Below are 18,996 nucleotides of genomic sequence, written 5' to 3' on the forward strand. Positions count from 1 at the left end.
CAGAGCCTGGCTCAGCTAACTCAGCATCTCCGGGGGTGGGACCCAGGCATGAGTGTTTCCTAAAGCTTCCAGGTGATTCCAGTGTGCAGCCACAGTTGAGAGTCTGATTCAAAAAGCCTGGGGTGGGCCCAGGAATCTATTATCAAACAGACCCAGGTCATTCTTATGATCAGCTAAGTTTTATAATCCCTGGCAAAGGTGTGACTGTGTGGGCTCCATAGGTATTCAGACCTGGTTCAAGGTGTGGCTCAATCACTTTCAAACTCTGACCCCTGGGCAGATTATGTAACCTTGCTTAGCCTTGGTTGACTCATGTGTAAAACGTCAAGAGTAAAAGATTGGAAGGAAAAAGGCGGGAAGAGTGCTTGGTGCAGCGTTTGGCACATAAGAACCAACTTTTAAATGTTGGCTGTTAAGGAAGGGACTCCATCGCGGGCCATGGCATCCTGGGAAACAGCCCAGTACCGGGTCCCTGAAAGCCCCAAATCGTTCTGAGGGGCTTTTTCTTTCCTGGGAACGAGACAGGGCGCTCCAGGTAAAGCCACTCTTTGTTCCTAATGCCTCCATGGACGGCCTTCCGCTCACCCCGGAGTCTTAGGATCTTCTCAGACACTTCTGCGTGGATCCTTGCACACTGCTGAGGGGCTGGTGTGGGTAACAGTGGTCATTCCAGGTGGAGACGTGACGTGAGGATGAGCACAGGCCGAGCTTCGGTTCACAGCACGTGAAGGGCGAGGCCGGGGAGAAGCTCAGGCCTGCAGGCCGTGCGTTGGGAAGAGTCGGGGGACGGAGAGGAGGCACAGATAGAGGGGCGAGGTCCCACGCCCACCCCAGCCCACCTCATGTCTCCGCTTCCTCCAAACAGGACAAGCACCGTATCCTTACTGCTTTACTTTCCACACCGCACTTGATGGCACTTCTGATCCTGGGAACAGCTAAGGCACTCACTGCTCTCCATTTACACGGTCATTTGCAAAGTGAAATTAACATAAATACTTAGATAACCTCTCCCCGTGATTTTGGCTAAAAATTAGTCCGCTCTTTAGGGAAGAGGCTTTTGTCAGCTGGCAGGTTTTACTGGCTGCCTGAGCCTCTGCTTCACTGCTTAAGGCAGATCAAGTCTAGATGTGTTTTGATGTTACCGTATTTTAATTCTCAAGATCTTTAATGCAGGGGGAAGTTATCTTCCAAGCATCCGTTAAAGAAACCTTCTTGTGTTCAGTTTTCCGTGGCTGCGGAATTGACTCATGGGCGTCCTGTTCTCCCTACCCTGAGTCACAGAAAGTACCTAAAATAAATTGCCTGATGGATCTACTGGCGCCGGATGAGCCACACAGACGCAGCAACCAGTGTTTCTTGGTATGAAAATATCACTGCACACCCCCGAGATCAGAGTGTGACCCTGAGTCCACACCTGAGAGGCGACAAGTGCTTCCTTTCCAACCTGGCGCTCCCACGGTGGCAGCCACCCACGTTTCCTTTGGACACAGAATAGGTCAGATGAGCTCCCGATATGACGCAAGCTCCAACCGTCATCAAACAGTAGGTAGGAAGCTTCGTTTTAAAGTACACGGTCCACATTTCCTGTCCTCTGTAACTTGATGAAGCCAGAGAAATGTGGATCCTTCCAGGTATGAAACGGACCCTTTCAAATCCATATCCAAGCCTGTGGACTGGGAAGTAGCTGTCTCTCCTGTCTTTCTATCCCCCTTTGCCTCCAGCATTTTAATTTCCAGAGAGACGAGAAGGAAAAGGAGCATCTTCCCCTTATGCTTACATTACTGGTTTTCTGACAGCCTGGAAAACATCGTGGTAATGTAAACACCAAATGCTAATGTAATAATGTACTTTTAGCCAGGTTCTTACTTCCAGAAGCTTCAACTCAAATACACGGTCTTAGCTGTCTGATTTCTGAACTCACAGGATATGTCTTAGCTTCCTTTTCTATCAGCACTTCAAAGGCAGAGAAGCCCCACCCCATCTTGGAGACCCTAGTCCCACAAGACTGTGTTACAGATCGGGACAGTGAAACGATCCCTCAAGCTTGACATTGTCCTTTTAGGCTTCATAATTGATAAAATGAGGACATATTTGCCTCCTCTGTGTACCTGGCTACTAACCCAAATGGTATAAAGTTTAAAATAACTTCAGCACCACTGATTTGGATTTCTTTATATTGTCTTTTCAATAGGTCGAGTACGAGAGCTTGGGAGGGAGCAGGAATGTTCTGGCCTGGTTTGTACCAAAGGGTGGTTTCCCCCAGCATCTTAAGCCGAGTTGGTGCTAGAAATTGATGAAGTAGGAAACCCCACACAAGCGGTGTTTCTAGTTTGCAGCTGCAACTCAGACACACCCAGTTGCTCTCTAGCGCAAAGACCCTAAGTGGCGACCCATGCCCACTGCATCCTGTCCAGACCTCCCACCCCAGGGTGAGGGCTGCAGGCCCCAGTCTCTTGCTGTTTATACTGCAAGGTCACAGGTGTGACTCAGACTCCAAAATTCTGCATCCCCTAAGCCAGCGCTTCTCACACCGTAACGCACATGTGGGTCCCCCGGCGGTCTTGTTAAGAGGCAGATTCGGGTGCAGCGGGTCTAGAGTGGGACCTGAGAGCTGCAGTCCTAACAGGCTGTCCCGACCACACTTGGGTAACTAGCGGAGATGGCACTAAGCCGTGGAGGGAGCATCTCCTCAGTCCTCAGCGGAATGACTTCCACTTGGCACTTACCGGGCTGAGATAAGAGACTGCATGTTGTAGGAGCCACGTTAATTCTTCCAGGAAAACTGTAAATGTGGCCAAGTTTCTCTCTGTGATAACGGATGAAACAGAAAGCACACATAATGGAAATCCACAGACAGCCCCAAACAGTGTTTTTGCTGTTAGCTTCAAGCTCTCCCCCTAAGTTCTCATCGGCGCAGCCAGGATGGACAGAGAACCACCTTACCTCCCGTCCCCCTTCTGGTGGAGGGACAAGTAATTAAATGTCAAAGAGCCAGGGACTGAGAAAGGGCAGAGCCTCAGGGCTTCTGTTGCCAAAAAGTAGATTAAGGGGCCTGTGAACTTGATGAGAAAAAATACATCTTTCTTTTTGCTAACCACTTCTATTTAACATTTCACTTCATTATTCATGAGGAACAGGCCATGGTAACGTGAGCTGGGATTTTGTCTCCAATAGACACACAAGCTGTTTTCGTGCTATGTTACAGTTACTGCAGGTACTCCAGACCCTTCCCACTGATCACTACACTTAAACAACTGATTTCTTACAATAAGGAAGTTTACTGGCTCTTGTTAATAGAGAGGCATGTATTACGATATCTTGAGTTCTCAATGTTTTGATAACTGGATTTCAGTGAATCGGTTTCTTTATAGTTCTTTGTTATTTTTTTTTTTGCCTTTTAATACACAGTTCTGAAAAGGGGTCCAGTGAGTGCAAAGGAACACGTAGCACAGAATGTTTAGAATCCTGAGCACAGCGTTGGTTGTAAAGAAATGGCCGCTGGTGTGTTCAGCATTGTCAAGGCTAATTAAAATAATTCTTCTAGATTAGGGATCACAAATGCCTGTCCTGGCAGCGCCCAGGTATACAGAATAAATGAGTGAAGGGGTCAGGTCTGAGGACATTAGTAGCAGAAAGGAAGGAGTACATGGTGGTTGACTCTTGCCTTTGCAGCTGAGGAACATAGAGGGAAGGGGAGGGGTCAGTGAGGGCCGAAGGATGCACATCCACCTAGAAAGGGCTCCCCTGACAGCTCCACGGTGGCACGAGAATAACCCCCTGTTGCCAGGTCTTCAGGCTTTTTTCAAGAGAAGGAAAAAGTCTTGGTGTGGTAGAAATCTCCCACAAAATTGTAATGAACATGTGGGCAATTCCTACAATTAACAAGAAACAAAGGGGGAAAGAAAAAAAACTCTGAGCAAGCCAAATGGCTGGAATAAAACAGCCGTCAATATCCAGCATAAGTAGACAATGTAGAAAAGGTTCAGCTTTCCCCTCATCCTAAGAATATTTATTCCAAAATCACTAAACTTCCAATTTTGTGCTTATCCAAAGAAAGTCAAAATAGTTATCTCAACCAATGCCCAAAATCTAATACATAGGGTTACCAGATTTCACATAACATAGGGCATCCAGTTAAATTTCAGTTTTCAGATAAGCAACAAATATATTTTCAGTATATTCTTCCAGGTGATACTTGAGATCATACTTTTAAGTTAGTTATCGTTTACTTGAAATTCAAATTCAACTGGGTGTCCTGTATTTTTTCTGGCAACTCTACTAATAAGCCAACTGCAGGTGTGATGGAGTAGTTACTGTTAAAATAAATACGTAAAATTCACGTTAACAACTAACCTTGTAATTGCATTTTTGTTTTGTTTGAATAAGATTTTTATTGAAGTACCACGTAGATTCAGAAAAGTGCACAGCAGTACACAGAAGTACATCATAAGTACAGCTAAATGACTTTTCACAACTGAGCACACCCCAGTCACCAGGACCTGATCAAGAAAGAGAACAGTCCTGGCCTCCAGGAGCCCCTCGTGCCCTTTCAGACTCTACCCCCGGCCCCAGGGGAACACTATTCCAGACTTAAAACAGCACAGTTCATATGCTCTGCTTTAGAACCTTATGTAAATGGGATTGGTTTTTTTTTTTTTTTACTGAAGTGTAGTTGAATTTACAATGTTGTGTTAGCTTCAGGTGTACAGCAAAGTGATTCAGTTGTACATATGTATATATTTATTCTTTTTCAGATTCTTTTCTTTTGTAGGTTATTACAAAATATTGAGTATAGTTCCCTGTGCTATACAGTAGGTTGTATAGTATATATATGCTATTTTATATATAGTAGTGTGTGTATGTTAATCTGAAACTCCTTATTTATCCCTCTCCCGCTTTCCCCTTTGGTAACCATAAGTTTGTTTTCTATGTCTGTGGGTCTGTTTCTGTTTTATAAGTAAGTTCATTTGTATCATCTTTTTAGATTCCACATATGAGCAATATCATATGTTTGTCTTTCTCTGTCTAACTTCACTTTGTATGATAATCTCTAGGTCCATCCATGGTGCTGCAAATGGCATTATTTCATTCCTTTTTTATGGCTGAGTAATACCACTCCTGGGCATATATCTGGAGAAAACTATAATTTGAAAAGATACATGCACCCCAGTGTTCACTGCAGCACTATTTACAATAGCCAAGACATGGAAGCAACCTAAGTGTCCACCGGCAGATGAATGGATAAAGATGTGGTATATATACGAGTTGTATTTTTAGGCTTACAAAACTCTGTGTGTGTGTGTGTGTGAGTGTGTGTGTGTCTAGGAATGCTTACTCTGATTATTGGATTATTATGTAAATCCACGTTTAGGGTTAAAGCAGACACTGCTGGTGCCCCACCCATGACCCTCGCCCTTACCGTTTCAGTTCCCACTGGCCTGACTTCCCCCTGCCAGAACCTGTGTTTCTCTGTCTGAGGGCCCTCCTTGGCCAGGGAATCAATAATACAGGTGCAGCCCTGAAGCAATGACTGGTGGGAGTAGGTGGATAAATACCCCAACTCCCTCTCCCCTTGGATGAGACAGGAGAGAGGCATGTTCTCCAAGGTCCCCCAGAGCGCCCCACCAGGATCGTGCCCCAGTTTCCTGCTGCTGTGACTTGCTTATTACATTTTCATCACCTGCCTCACTTCCCCCAACAGCGTTTCCTAGAATCACCTCTCAAATAAACCATATGCATTCGAATCCTTGCCTCAGGCTCTGCTTCTGGGTACATCCAAGCTAACACGTCCGCTTACATGAAATTACCCTAAATGCCCTACTTTTATTCAGCAAACTTGTACCTAGTGCTGGTCCCTAGGGTTGGCACAGCAATGCCTGGCAGTGAGTGCAGACCCCGCACCTGGTCCTAGGTGACTAGGCAAAGGGCTCCAGGAGCACAGCTGGTGCAGTCCTCCCCTAAGACGGAACTGACCCCCCTTAATTCTGATGTGTGCGAGAACAGTCCGAGCTACCAAGTTTTGAAGGCCTAGCAGGCAACACTTACATCCAACGTGAAAACTCCTGCACCTGCTGTTTTGAATGATTGAGAAGGCACTGCTGCATCCCAGGCACTTCAGGTCATTAGAGCCTCTGTGCTTATTGTTCAGCCTGACCAATGAAGAGCATTCGGGAGATACTGTGTGCCTGCACGGTCCTGATGTGGCCTTGTTTTTATTTAAATGTATCTCCAGTAGCAGCTTGGTTACTTGTCATTTGTCTTCCTTAAGTAAAACTAGAGCTCAGAATGGGTTTTCTTAGAAAAAATAAAGTTTAAAATATGACTTCATTTCCTCTTCCTGTTTGCAAAGATTAATAAGAGGACATTAAAGCTTATTATTGCAAAAGCTTATTATTGTCTTTTTACACAACCTATTTTTTAAATTTTATTTATTTTTTTATACAGCAGGTTCTTATTAGTTATCAATTTTATACATATTCGTGTATATAAGTCAATCCCAGTTATCATGACCTATTACTGTCCATTCTCGGCTGTAAATTTCCAGAAAGCAGGAGCCATTTGTATTTCGGTGACTTTTCCCAGGATCTAAGTGTTTTGAAAGTGTACTTGAATAAGGAAAAGACAGTAGCACCAAGACCTCTCCCTCACCTGCTCTGACCCCTAGCACCACTGGTCACCCTCATACCATGTGGGGGACACCCCAGAGCCCCCATCCCTGCTCCACATCGCATGGCTGTCTTTCCTGAGATAAGAATTGGCTGTAGGAACTGTGTCAGCTCAAAAGCTTGGAACAAAACTCATGTTATGATTTTCAGATCCCTTTTCCATGAAATTTGTGTGAAATAACATTTCTCTGAAACGATAGCAGTTTTATGTTTTATGTCATGTAACCATTATGGTGTTCTGACTGCTTCAATGGCTTTTTAAAAAGGCAAAGTGCTCACAGGTTGAGGGTATTTGTTCCTTTTGAAATGTGTCTGCAATGTCAAATTCCATTCTCCATCAAGAAAAATCATAAATATTAAATCCTATTATATATGCTATCTGTTCATATGTATGTGTGTATATTAGCATATATATCAATAGCTGTATATAGATTTGCAATACAAATCCATATGCAGAAAATATATCATTTTATCATGAATAATTAATTTTAACCTCCTGGAAGGAGTGAGAATTCCGGATTATCACTCAACATTTGAATAAAGGAGAAGGTATTTTCCTCTGTTTTGGAAGTGTGGATTGTTTTTTTTTTTTCTTTTCGCCTCATGCCACTCTGAAGCTACATGAAATTATAAGAAGGAAACTGAAGCTGCATATATTCAATAGAAAAAGAGTGAAATGCACTCCAGAAATAGAAAAGAAATAAGATGAAATTCCAGCTGGGAGGGATTCCTAGAGCTATAGGGGAAAACAGAGCCTCTGGCTTTAATTTCTGGAGGAGTCTGCCGGCGGATGGCCTCTCATAATCTGTGCCATCTGTATTATTGATTAATGAGGTCAAGGGCAGCATTACTCACTGTTGGTTCTCTCCCAGGACCCCTGTTCACTTTGCAAAGTGCTCAGGAAGCACTGTCTTCTCATCACCATCTCCCCCGCTCTGGGTTGGGTGACGCCTGCCAACAGATACCAAAGAGCCTCCCTCCCATGTTGATGCAGGGGTGCTGACAGATCCCTCCCTGCCAACGAATGAGTCACATGGTCGCTGGCCTCTTCTCGAGATAAAAGCCCCTTCACCAAGAAGCAAAGAGAGTGGCTTAGAACCAAGCATCAGTGTATCCACATCTGTGGCAAAGTAAAATATTCCATCAGCAAACAATGAACTGCATTGGTGTTTTTTTTAAAAAAAAAAAAAAAACACTAGCTAAATGGAGTAGTTTCCCAGTTTTCTAACTGACTCTCTCCCTCCTGGAATATGTCCATACCCTATCTGTATCCCTGTCTATTGTCACTGTGGTCACTCCTTCTGCCTTGATAACTTGCCCTGAGTCTCTTTAGAGCAGTATATTTTTAAATTGAGCTGTGGTAGCTGCTTTTTGGTCTCTCACCTCCAACTCTTCCCTCCTTTGGCTGCCATCTCTAACGCACCTGCCTAATGGCTTAATGTCATGGAGAAAAAAATATCTCCATGGGAGGTGTCACAGATGGGTATCTGCTTTTACCCTGCCTCTGTTTACGCATTGTAGCATAGAGTGTCGGGTCAGGGCCGTGAGACCCAGGCTTCTGGGTTCAGATCCAAGCCCCCACCCCACTGGTAGTCGTATGACCACGGTCAAGGCTTCACCTTGGTCAGGTCCAGATTGCAGGCCAATGAGGGTGACACTGCCCACCTTTTGGGGTTGCTGTAGGATTGAATGAAATAACTCTTCCAGTCCTCTTGTTTGCAGGAAGTGTCAGGTAAATCTTCACTACTGTGGTGAGTGGTGGTCACAGAAAGGGAAGGTAGAGGTGGACATGAGGTCATGGTCACAGCTTTCACTATAGATATTGCAGAATCAACGATGCTTTAATTCCTTCTAGAGTGTGGAGAAAAATTATTCCCTAATTTGCCTCCTTATTTGTCCTCCAGTTCATTGCTTCTATAGAAAAAATTGGTTTTGCATAAATAGACTCACAGACATAGAAAACAAACTTATGGTTACCAAAGGGGAAAGTGAGGGGAGAGATGAGTTAGGAATTTGGGATTAACAGATACACACTACTATATATAAAATAAACAACAAGGACCTGCTTATAACACAGGGAACTATATTCAATACCTTGTAATAACCTGTAATGAAAAAGAATCTGAAAAAGAATATATACGTGTGTGTGTGTGTGTGTGTGTGTGTGTGTGTGTATATATATATATATATATATATACCTGAATCACTTTGCTGTACACCTGAAACATTGTAAATCAACTATACTTCAATTTAAAATTTTTTTAATAAATAAATAAATTTTTTAAAAATTGGTTTTGGTAAATGTAGGCTCTGAATCTGGAGCTGAAATTTGGAGATAGTCTGTACATTGAAAACTATTCTATTTATAAAGAGATAAAAATAGATCGCTATCCATGCAGATTTGACATCTAGGCTCAGCGTGAGGTGCATTTCTTGCAGGAGTAAATCTAAGTGGATAACTTGTATTATACTTTCTTATTTTAGTTTTTATTTTCATTAAAGTTATATGCACAACCACTTCCAGAAGGCTTATGAAAGACGGCCACCTTCCCGTCCCACCCTTCAGAAGCAACTACTTTCCACTAGTTTGGTTGTTCCTGACACTTGCTCAGTGTCTCCAAATAACGTGCTTCTATGGCAGTTACTTGACTTTTCAGTTTCCAGAATGCTCCATGGCTTCACAGTAGTGTGGAAGAGGAAGGTTAAGGTCTCTTTCAGCCCTGCCCACCCCGATTGCCCAGCCCTCTGTCCTCCCCAAACAATTACACCATAAATTTGCTTAGACAGTGGTTTATGCTGTGTTTATTATGACTATGTGACCACTGTTTATAGCTGAGCCAATAATGGGTAATGATTCATCTTCCTTTCCTGCACAACTCTGTGTTTTCCCCATGGTTTAGAACTGTCTTTCTTGTTGTTGTTTGTTTGCTGAGGTATCTATGCTCTGTTCCCAGAGATCTCCAGTCTCCTTTCTGTGGGTTCAAAATCATAAGATTTTCCATCAGTTTTGTCCTTCTGGCATCATTTCGTCTGAGTCTTCTGACCTGCTGCAAAAATTTCATCTTGGATTCTCCTTTTACCAGCATTTTGGAATCTTCCTTCACCACCATCTTGGAAATCTTCTTCACTTATTATGGTAGATTTTTATTGTTTGGTTTAATGGTTTATTGTAACATAATTCTCTCTAACAATTGTTTTACTCTCTGATTTTAGTGGAGCACATCCTCCAGTAGCTTTCTGGGAAAAGATACGTAGGAATTACATTTTTTCTGAGATAACTAAACTTTTATTTTTAGTCTTCTCTCACCCTTAATGAACAATTTGGTTGAGTGTAGAATTCCAGGTTGAAATCATTTTCCTTTCTAATCTTGAAGGCGTTCCTCCATTGTCTTCTAGCTTCCAGTGCTTTGGTTGAGAAATAAAATGTCATTCTGGTTTTGATCCTTTGTATATATTCCTGTTTTTCTCTCTTTGGTAGTTTCTAGGACCATTTTTTGGTCCTGGCCTTTGGAAAATTCACAATGACGTGCATTGGTATGCATCATTTTGTCCTTTGTGCTGGAAAATGCACATCCTTAACTTCTGGGAATCTTTAATTATTTATTTGATTATTTCCTCTCCTCCTTTTTCTGGAACTTCTCTTCTTTAAATGCCAGGTCTCCTGTTTCTGATAAGGTGAGGGATGTGCAGTCACTGGTCTGCTTGAAGAGAGGGAGGAGGTTTGGGATTGAATTCTTAAACAGTCTCACGGTCATCCCGTTTTCAGGCCACATTTACCATCACTTCTAGAGCTTGGCCCACTGCCTGCTGAATGACCAATTGTTCTTCTGCTTTCAGCCTCCAAACTTTCGTTGCTCTGATCAGCTCTTCTATTCTCCTTTCCTCCCAGGTTTATGTCTTGTTAAAAAAAAAAAAAAAAAAAAACAGTCCTTTTGCTGTTACCCTGTTATAGTGCAACAAGAAAGAGCAAAGGTACACTGATGTGTGTTCAATCTGCCATCTTTAATTAAAAGCCCAAGTGATTTTTTAAGAAAATTCAGAATTGATATTTGCCACATGTTTTAAGTCCATTAGCCTAACTATAATAAATTTTAAAATATTCACCACGTTTTATGACCTGATGGAAAATGAACAGTCTAGTCCAATTTGTTCTGTTCCATAGACGGTAAGTGATGGTCACAGGTTCTAAGAGTATACGGTCCAAGGAGAGATGATAAAAGGGTAAAGTTTGTTCTAAAGTGATTCTCGTGGCACAAGTTCTCTTCTTGACAACCCTGTCATCTGTAACTTAGATCTGCAAATACACATCCATATAAGGCAAAATTAGCAACAGAAAATACCTCAGTGTCCCTACAGCAGTGGAAGAATGCGTTAATGAAAAGAAGCTGGCCTCATTATTCATTTATGGTTCTATTTAAGTCATATCTTTCATGTTATTTGAATCCAGAAAGCCCTCTCTGGTTTGACTTTGCCTGATCCTTTCTTCATAGCCGCACACAGCAGTAGGGGAGGGGAGAGGCCAAAGGCGGCCTTGTCCCTGGAATCCCTTTTCCTGTTGTCTTTGGTGCACCGTGTGCCTGTCACTGTCCCAGCTGAGAGGTGGCATTTGCTGTGTCCTTTTCCACTTATGAGGCCAAGGGCAAAGGCAGCTAGAAGTGTCCTGTGGCCCTGGGGTGGCTGACACTTTTCTAGGGAGGTGGGAGGGACTGTGAGTGACAGCCCAGGAAGCAACTCTGACAGGGCACTGGGACTCTCCCAGCCTCCTTTGGGAGCGTCTGCAAAAATGGACCTGCTCTGCAGAGCAGAGGAAAAATACCAGCTTTTGCTCCAAAGGAGACTTTGAAGGACTTGCAGAGGAGAAGTGACTCTTCCTCCAGAGCAGATATCTTAACCTGGGCCCCTGCCCCTCTCTCCTCTCCTACTCCAAGGAGCCAGGCTGTCTCCCTCGCACAGTCGATGTCCTGTTTCTCACCTCCTCTCCCCTGTTCCTCCAGGTTGTGGCTCTGTCCTCCTGGTGCCTGCTGAGGGACTCCATTTACTACACGCTGTCCGTGGTCGCGCTCATCGTGGTAAGTGTGTGATGGGCACCTCGCCTGGATCCCTGGCCTCTTATCTCCCAATCATCCTTCTCAGCTTGGGGTGACGTGTGGCTCCTCCAAGTGGAGCAGGTGCGTGGAGGCGGCTACTTTGATCACTCAGAACCCCAGCCTGATGGTCCGGTGCTCAGAGCAGGAGCTGGCTCTGGTCCCCCAGCTCCATGAGCATCCCCTGCTGTTTTCCTACGATTCCCCCGACGCTTTGCACTCACTTTCCTCATGGGCTCCTCTGTAACTCCCTTCAGCATCCCTGGGTGTGGACCTTCCTTCTCCCCCTTACTCTGTGCACTCTCCCAGGACACGCCCTGCCCGTCCCACAGTACCCGTTGCCATTACCGCCTTCACGCGGACACGCCTACACTGTGTCCCTAGCAGTGGGTAAGCAACTCTCTACTAGACACCTTCATGCCCCAGACCCAATGTGTCTCTACACTTGGGATGATTTCCCCAAGACTGGACCCTCCTCCTTTATTTCAGCCCCCGTTCCTACCCTAGCTACCCAGCCTGGGAATGATATTAAACTGACCTTCCCCCCAACTCCCAACATACGCATTTGGCGTCAGTGTCCTGTGGATTTTCACTTTGTAAAAGTCTCCCCGTGTGTCCCCCGTAGCCTGTTTTCCTTGAGGCTTTTTGCATCTCTGGCCTGCACTGATGAAGCTCATTGCAGATTAATGTAACGAGTAGCATCACAGCTGCCCACCCCCTCCCCCTCTATTCCCCCCTCCCTGGTCAGTCCTCAGAGCTGTCCAAACGGTGTCTCGACAAAGAACACCTGCAAATGCCAGTCCTGTGTTTATATGATCAGCGGCTCCATGTCCTGTGGGGACAAACCCAAATCCCTTAGCTTGGCAAGCCGAGCCGTCTAGGAGAAGGGCAGGAAGTCAGAACAACACACGGGAATCGGGAGACCTGGCTCCTAGTTCGGGTCCCCTTCTCGCTAGCTCTAATGACCTTGGAGAAATCAGTGTCTCCAGGTCTTAGTTTCCTTACGCACAGAACGGAAATAGATCCTCTGAAGGATTTACTTACCTGTTTACAAAGCACTTACCTGTATATTATTTAATTATAAATAATTTAATTATAAATTAGATTTAATTATAAAGCTGTATACAAATAAGTCAAAAGTGATGTTTAATACAAGACTTTCCCCAAGGAATGAGATGGGTCAGTTAAGTCAACAGCTGCTCCAAGTGAAGAGCTTGGGTTTACAACCACAGCACCCTCATTCCAGGGGCGATTGACGATCAGGAGGGTTGAGACCAGCCCCCCAAGGGCAGAAGTGCTCCGACGTACACGTTGGACTGAAAACACAGTGTGTCTGTTGAATTCCCGGTCAGCAGACTTAAGGACACCTATGAGCTCTGTGTTCTTGTACCTGTGGAAGAGGTACTATCACCCCCAGATCTAGAAGCCTCTGTTCACCCAGCCCAGACTGCTCAAACACGCTCTGCAGAATCTTTGTCCTGTGATGCCTGATCCCATACAGCTCACATGCACTCTGCTCTTCTGCTGTCAGGGTATTTTAGGATGATTTCTGAAAATTACATTTTTCAAGAGACGTGTTAGTGGATGGTGTCAATGAACGCAGTTCTCCATTTTACTGAATTCCAGAAGGAGGTGTCCACCCTCCTAGAGACAAGGTGATGAGCCAGAACAACGCAGTCCAAGACCTCCTGGGAGGGACTTCCCTGGAGGTGCAGTGGTTAAGAATCCGCCTGCCAATGCAGGGGACACGGGTTTGAGCCGTGTCGAAGATCCCACGTGCTGTGGAGCAACTGAGCCCAAGAGCCACAACTACTGAAGTCCATGCGCCTAGAGCCCGTGCTCTGCAACACGAGAAGCCACCCCAGTGAGAAGCCCGCGCACCGCAACAAAGAGTAGCCCCTGCACGCCGCAACTAGAGAGAAAGCCCATACACAGCAACGAAGACCTGACACAGGCAAAAATAAATAAGTAAATAAACTTATACCAAAGGAAAAAAAAAAAAAACAAGACCCCCCTGGGAGCACGGACTCGGCAGCGTCCACGCCCGTCGGCAGATTTGCCGGTGTCAGTTTCACTGTTTTCACATAGACACCTCCTGGACCTGTGTGAAATAACCTGTCTTCTGTCACATTTATCTGGCCGTGTTCAAGATAGAACAAATGTAATTGTTGCTAATGACGTGTGAAGAAACAAAGCGGTTTTGCATCCTCAGGCTGTGGGCGACGCTCACCCGAGCGGGGTCTTTGGGCAAAGCAGTCACCTGCTGAGGATGAATCAGAGCTGACTCAGCGCTCGCAGGATGCCAGCAGCTCTGTGTTCCCTCCGATGGCAGCAGAGTCAAAAGCAAGTGATTCTTTGCTGTGACCTAGAGATTGGACTGTGTATTTACCGCCCTGACGTCAAGGCTAGATTTTTATGATCTTGAGAAAAATTACCTTTCTCCACTGTTAGGAAGTAATGGAAAAGAGAACGTCTGGGTCCTCAGGGTTTGGTCTCGGTTCTTTCTACTTTAAGTGGCGTTCCTCCAAATTCAGCAGCACAGGAAACGCTCAGCATGCCTCCTGGGAACATGCAAACCAGAGATTTTAATTCAGTAGATCCTGGGGTTGGACCTAGGAAGCTTCACTTCAAGCAGGATCTTCCCCCGTGATTCTGATGCCAGTGGCACCCACTGCGCTTGGAGAAACTCAACCTCAAATACGGTTGGACACCATTTCCTCAGATGTTCATGTGCTGCAGGCAAGGATCGTCTCGAAAGGGGAAGCATCATGGCAGCTTGGTTGGCTGGATTTCTGAGGGCTGTTCATTCTTGGGGTCATTTTCACATGAGACTTAAAACCAGCCTGAAGAGCAAAACAGCCTAATACCCGAAGAGCAGCGCTTAGCAAAGGAGGTTCGTCCATGTCCACGGATCTCTTCCATGCGCCAGCCCCAGGCTGCTGCTCCACACGCCATATCTTTTTGTCAAGGTTTCCTAGTCTCCTCTTTCTATGTTTTCCCTAATGTCATGGTAACAGCATCACTTTTCTTTGGGTTTTCCTTGTATAACACAAAGCTTCTCCATCGGACTCTGCAGTGGGCACTGAAAAGTCCTATATTTAGAACCCTCCTCCTACCCACAAATAATTACCAATAATTATCTGAATAATTTATTTTAACTATTAGGGTTTTTTTTACCCTCTCCCCCTTTTTATGGCTCTGAAATGTTCAGAAGGCAGTCCCTTGAGGTGCCACAATGAAGAGCTAATGCACCCGGAGGGCAAGTCCCGACTAAAGGGGACCAGAGGCCACTTCTAAATACATCTGCCCACAGGGAGGAGCCCCGAGGACAGTCCCTCAGGGCTGGGGATCCAAAGAGCTGGAAAGACCACGCCTCCAGGGAGGCTTGGGGCCGCGGGTCCAGGGAGTGCTGATGGGGTCGTTACTACCTGGATTCTGAAACAGCTGACATGGACGCTGCTGCAGAGGCCCAGGCCAAAAAGCAGAAACACAGCACGGGTGTTCTGAAACCAACAGAGCTTCAACCGGTTAACTTAGAGACAAGGGACTCAGTTCACGTCGATATCTGGGATTTACCTGACCTTTGCTCTCTGCTATTTTCTAGTTTGTTTGTTGTTGCTGTTTTTTAAAGAGAGAGCGAAAAAATAAATAGATAAATAGAGAGCGGAAGAAATTAAGAACATGCTCTCATCTAAAGCAGTTCTAATTGCAAAAGCGTACAGCGCCTGTCTCTCAGCGCCCTTCCCCCGCCCCATCAGGCATCCCCCTTTAGCCCAGGTGACATTCTCTACAGTGAAGCATCAGGCCCTGGAGAAGCTTGACATGGCCTAGGAAGCTCACCCCATGACTTGGGTCTCTTTCTGCAAGAGAAGTGTCGCTGTTTAGGTTCTGAGAGCATCCTGGGTCCTTCGGAGCATGTCCTGTGTGCAGCTACACGATGGGTACTCCGCAGACCCTCATGGACTCTCCCCAAGGACCCACCCCCACCTGACGATGGCAGCTCCAGCCTCCCCATCTTCTTTCTCCAAATTCCAGCAGACCCGACAGTCTCTTTTATTGAAATGTTACTGTAATTTACATAATCATGTAATTTACATAAATGCAAATGATTCATTACATCGTCAATCTAACAGCTGCCCTAAAAGGAATACTTTATTTTTACCCTTCATCTCTGCTTCAAGATGGGGGATTTTGAGCACCAAGAGAAGGGAAAGTTCCAGGGGGTATGGAGCGGCCTCTGAGACAGGTTCCAGATAACAGACAGGCTCACAAATGCAGCTTGGGGGAGGAGGGGCTGCCCACCTGGAGAAGGGCCGGGTGGGCCATTGGCAGTGGGGGGGCCCCTCAGGGCAACCTGAGCACAGGCACAGCAGCAAGGCTCATCCGAGGTGACACTGCCCTCTCACTCAGTGCAGCCCCCCACTCTGATAAAGAGAGACAACTCAGCACTGTCCAATATGATAGCCACCAAGCACGTGAGCCTTTGAGCTCTTTTTTTTTAATTTTTATTTTATATTGGAGTAGAGTTGATTTACAATGTTGTGTTAGTTTCAGGTGTACAGCAAAGTGATTCAGTTGTACATATACGTGTGTCTATTCTTTTTCAAGTTCTTTTCCCATTTAGCCGTTGTACTCTTGAAATGCAACCATTGCAACCAAGGAACTGAACCTTATTTCATTCATTTCAACGTATGAGACCACATGTGGCTAGTGCCTATCAGCTTGGAGAGCACAGTGGTAGAGAGCAAATCCTTCCATAGAAAGTATACCTACATTCTCACGGGCACTTTCAACAGGCATAGACTCCACGCTTCCTACGGGACTGAGTACAGTGTTGGGTCTGTCGATGGAGATTTCCTATTCAATACTCACCACTGCACAAGCAGCTGTGATAGGAGTCCCATTTTACAGATGGCAACACCAAGGCTCCAGAAATCCAGGGATTTGCTCAAGGTGAGCGAGCTGCAACCTCTCAGGCCAACCAGAGCGGGAGGAGAAGATGTACAGCTGCATCAGCCCAGCAAAGAATTCAGGTTTTCCCGCCAACAAAACCTGCCTCGTACAGTCTGGCTTTACCCCACCTACCACGAAGTCCACCTTCACAGGGGCACCCGGAGGAAGCGCTTACTTTACCTTTGGAGACTGAACGTCTGCCTCCCTCTCCTGGAAGTCTTTCATTAAGACGACTCATCTTAAATCTCCTTATCTCGCCCTTTCTGTGAGAGGAAAGTGCCTGACATGTACCCTGCTGACTGTCCTCTGGTACCCGCTGTCCTCCAAGGCCTGTTCCCCTCGGACCCTTCCTCCTTCTCCAGTTTGGAGACCCTGAGGCCCTTCTGCTCACGATTACATCTCAGGGCCCCAGCAAAACGGGAATGACTCTGGCAGCCAGAAGATTCTCACACAGAAGGATGTGAGAGAACATTCAAGTTCCTCAAACAAACCAGGGGGTCCCCTGTTCCCTAATCCCTGCCACAGTGAAGAGGCAGGGCTGCTCTTAAGTGGTGTTGGGGTCAGGGAGGGAGCCGGGGCATCCGAGCATTTGCTCCTAGAGCCGGGAATCGGGTTGGCTGGACGGGATTCCAGGAGACTTGCTCTTTCCCGAGGACAGCAACTTGGACATTTTAGTTCCTCGCCTGTGTTTTTGCGCTGCTGAGCGAACGTAACCTTTTGCTTTAACAACCGTCATCTCCTGTATCCTAAATTGGTCCTCTCATCACTGTTTCTTCGGCTGTGGCCTGCCCTGCAGGTTGATATGGGATGTCCAGCTCTGCTCAAGCTCTGCCTTTAGTTCCTACCCTCCTGTATCCCCAGCACCGTCAGGTCGGCCAGCTGGAGATGCTCATGTCAGAATCACGATTTACCCTGCAATTGGAAACCATATCTGTGCCTCACAGCTGTTTTCCAATGTATTCCATCTGACTCCTCCCCTCAGAGGGAATCGCCGTGGGCTCCGCTAAGCCACCCGCACCCCTGTCCCTGAAGCCGGAGGAATGCAGGACGCCGAGTAGGCACGTCTCCTGAGGGCATCTACGCCGTGGGGGGGAGCAGTTTCCCTTCCCAGCAACGCGGGGAAGATGTTCAAGGTTTCAGCCTCTTGAAAGAGAATGATGGTGTTGATTTTCTCCTTTTACCTTCACTGCTTAAAATTCTGATGGTGCCAGAGATTACTGTACAAGCTACGAGGTCTCAGCTCCAGCACAGCAGCCGCCCAGCGCCATGGTTACCGCTTACAACCAGCCAGCCCAGGGCCGCCGTGCGCTGCGGGGCCAGCCTGGCCTCTCCTCTCCTGCCCACTTGCCTGCGACTACCGGCTGTCTGTTCCTTGCTGTTCCGCCTTGAGTTCCCTGGGTTGCTCGGTCATCCAGGGATTCACCTGCCTGATGGAATCCTGTCTCTCTCGGAAGAATTCTATAGCAGACACCAGCACTGAAAAGCTGGTTTCCATGGTACCCAAACGTTTCGCGGAGGCCTGGAGGAAAAGAGGGTTTTTTCAGATTCACTCCTGTGAGTTCCCATTTAGCTCGTCTGCGAAACACGTGGAAAGCTTAGCGTGAAGCGGGGGGTTGCTCTGGAGGAACCAGATATGGGTCAGAGAGCAGGTCCCTGACCAGCCATGCAGCAAATCTGGGGCCCAGAGATCAGCGCACCCACGCGGGCCCTGGCGGGGGGTGGGGGTGGGGGGGGTGGGGCAATAGCGGCCTCGCCCCAAACACAACCAGCAGAGCACAGAGAGCTGCTTTCCCAAGGCTCCTCTGCAAAATCCCACTTGGGAAAAGGGTGGGGCACCTCCGACCGCTGCGCTCAGGTCTGGGGACTGCGTGTGGGTGTAACTGAGGGACCCACCCGGCCCCATCTCAGAGCACCGGGCAGGAGCTGCCTCCAGAACGTCACCCCGCCGCGTGATGGCAGTGGGCTGGCCGCAGGCCGCTGCAGGAAGCGGTCTGTCCAGGGGCCCTTGCCCACCTCCCAGGAGATTTCATGGAGCCGCCAAGGGGACTTGGTCCAACTTGATCTCAACATCTCTGCCGGGGCCGGGCCGCTGGGATGCGGGGCCGGGACGTGAGCGCCACCTAGTGGGGACCGGCTGGAACTGGGGGCGCAATTTCTTGTTTCAGGTGGGGCAAGGCGTGTGATTTCAGGTTCTCTTCTACCCTAGTCACCCAGCCAGCAGGGGTGGGGAAGTTGTTTTGTCTTTTACTCACCGAGTGAGCATGAAAATACAGAGGGATGTGCAACACTTGTCT

The 18,996-nt window shown here is 46.7% G+C and overlaps 1 protein-coding gene across 1 annotated transcript in view; it reads left to right on the forward strand.

The window, feature by feature from the left end:
- The window catches only part of SLC24A3 (solute carrier family 24 member 3), a gene marked incomplete at both ends in the record, with an annotated part of 460,181 nt that overhangs the window by 390,602 nt on the left and 50,583 nt on the right, over positions 1–18,996 (forward strand). The window contains one exon of the mRNA XM_082669843.1: positions 11,660–11,734. Within this exon, the coding sequence (XP_082525969.1) occupies positions 11,660–11,734 (75 nt within the window). The remainder of the gene's footprint in view (positions 1–11,659; positions 11,735–18,996) is intronic.

This window comes from Grampus griseus, assembly GCF_964374135.1.
Source record: "Grampus griseus genome assembly, chromosome: 14".
In the NCBI taxonomy this organism is placed as follows: Eukaryota; Metazoa; Chordata; class Mammalia; order Artiodactyla; family Delphinidae; genus Grampus; species Grampus griseus.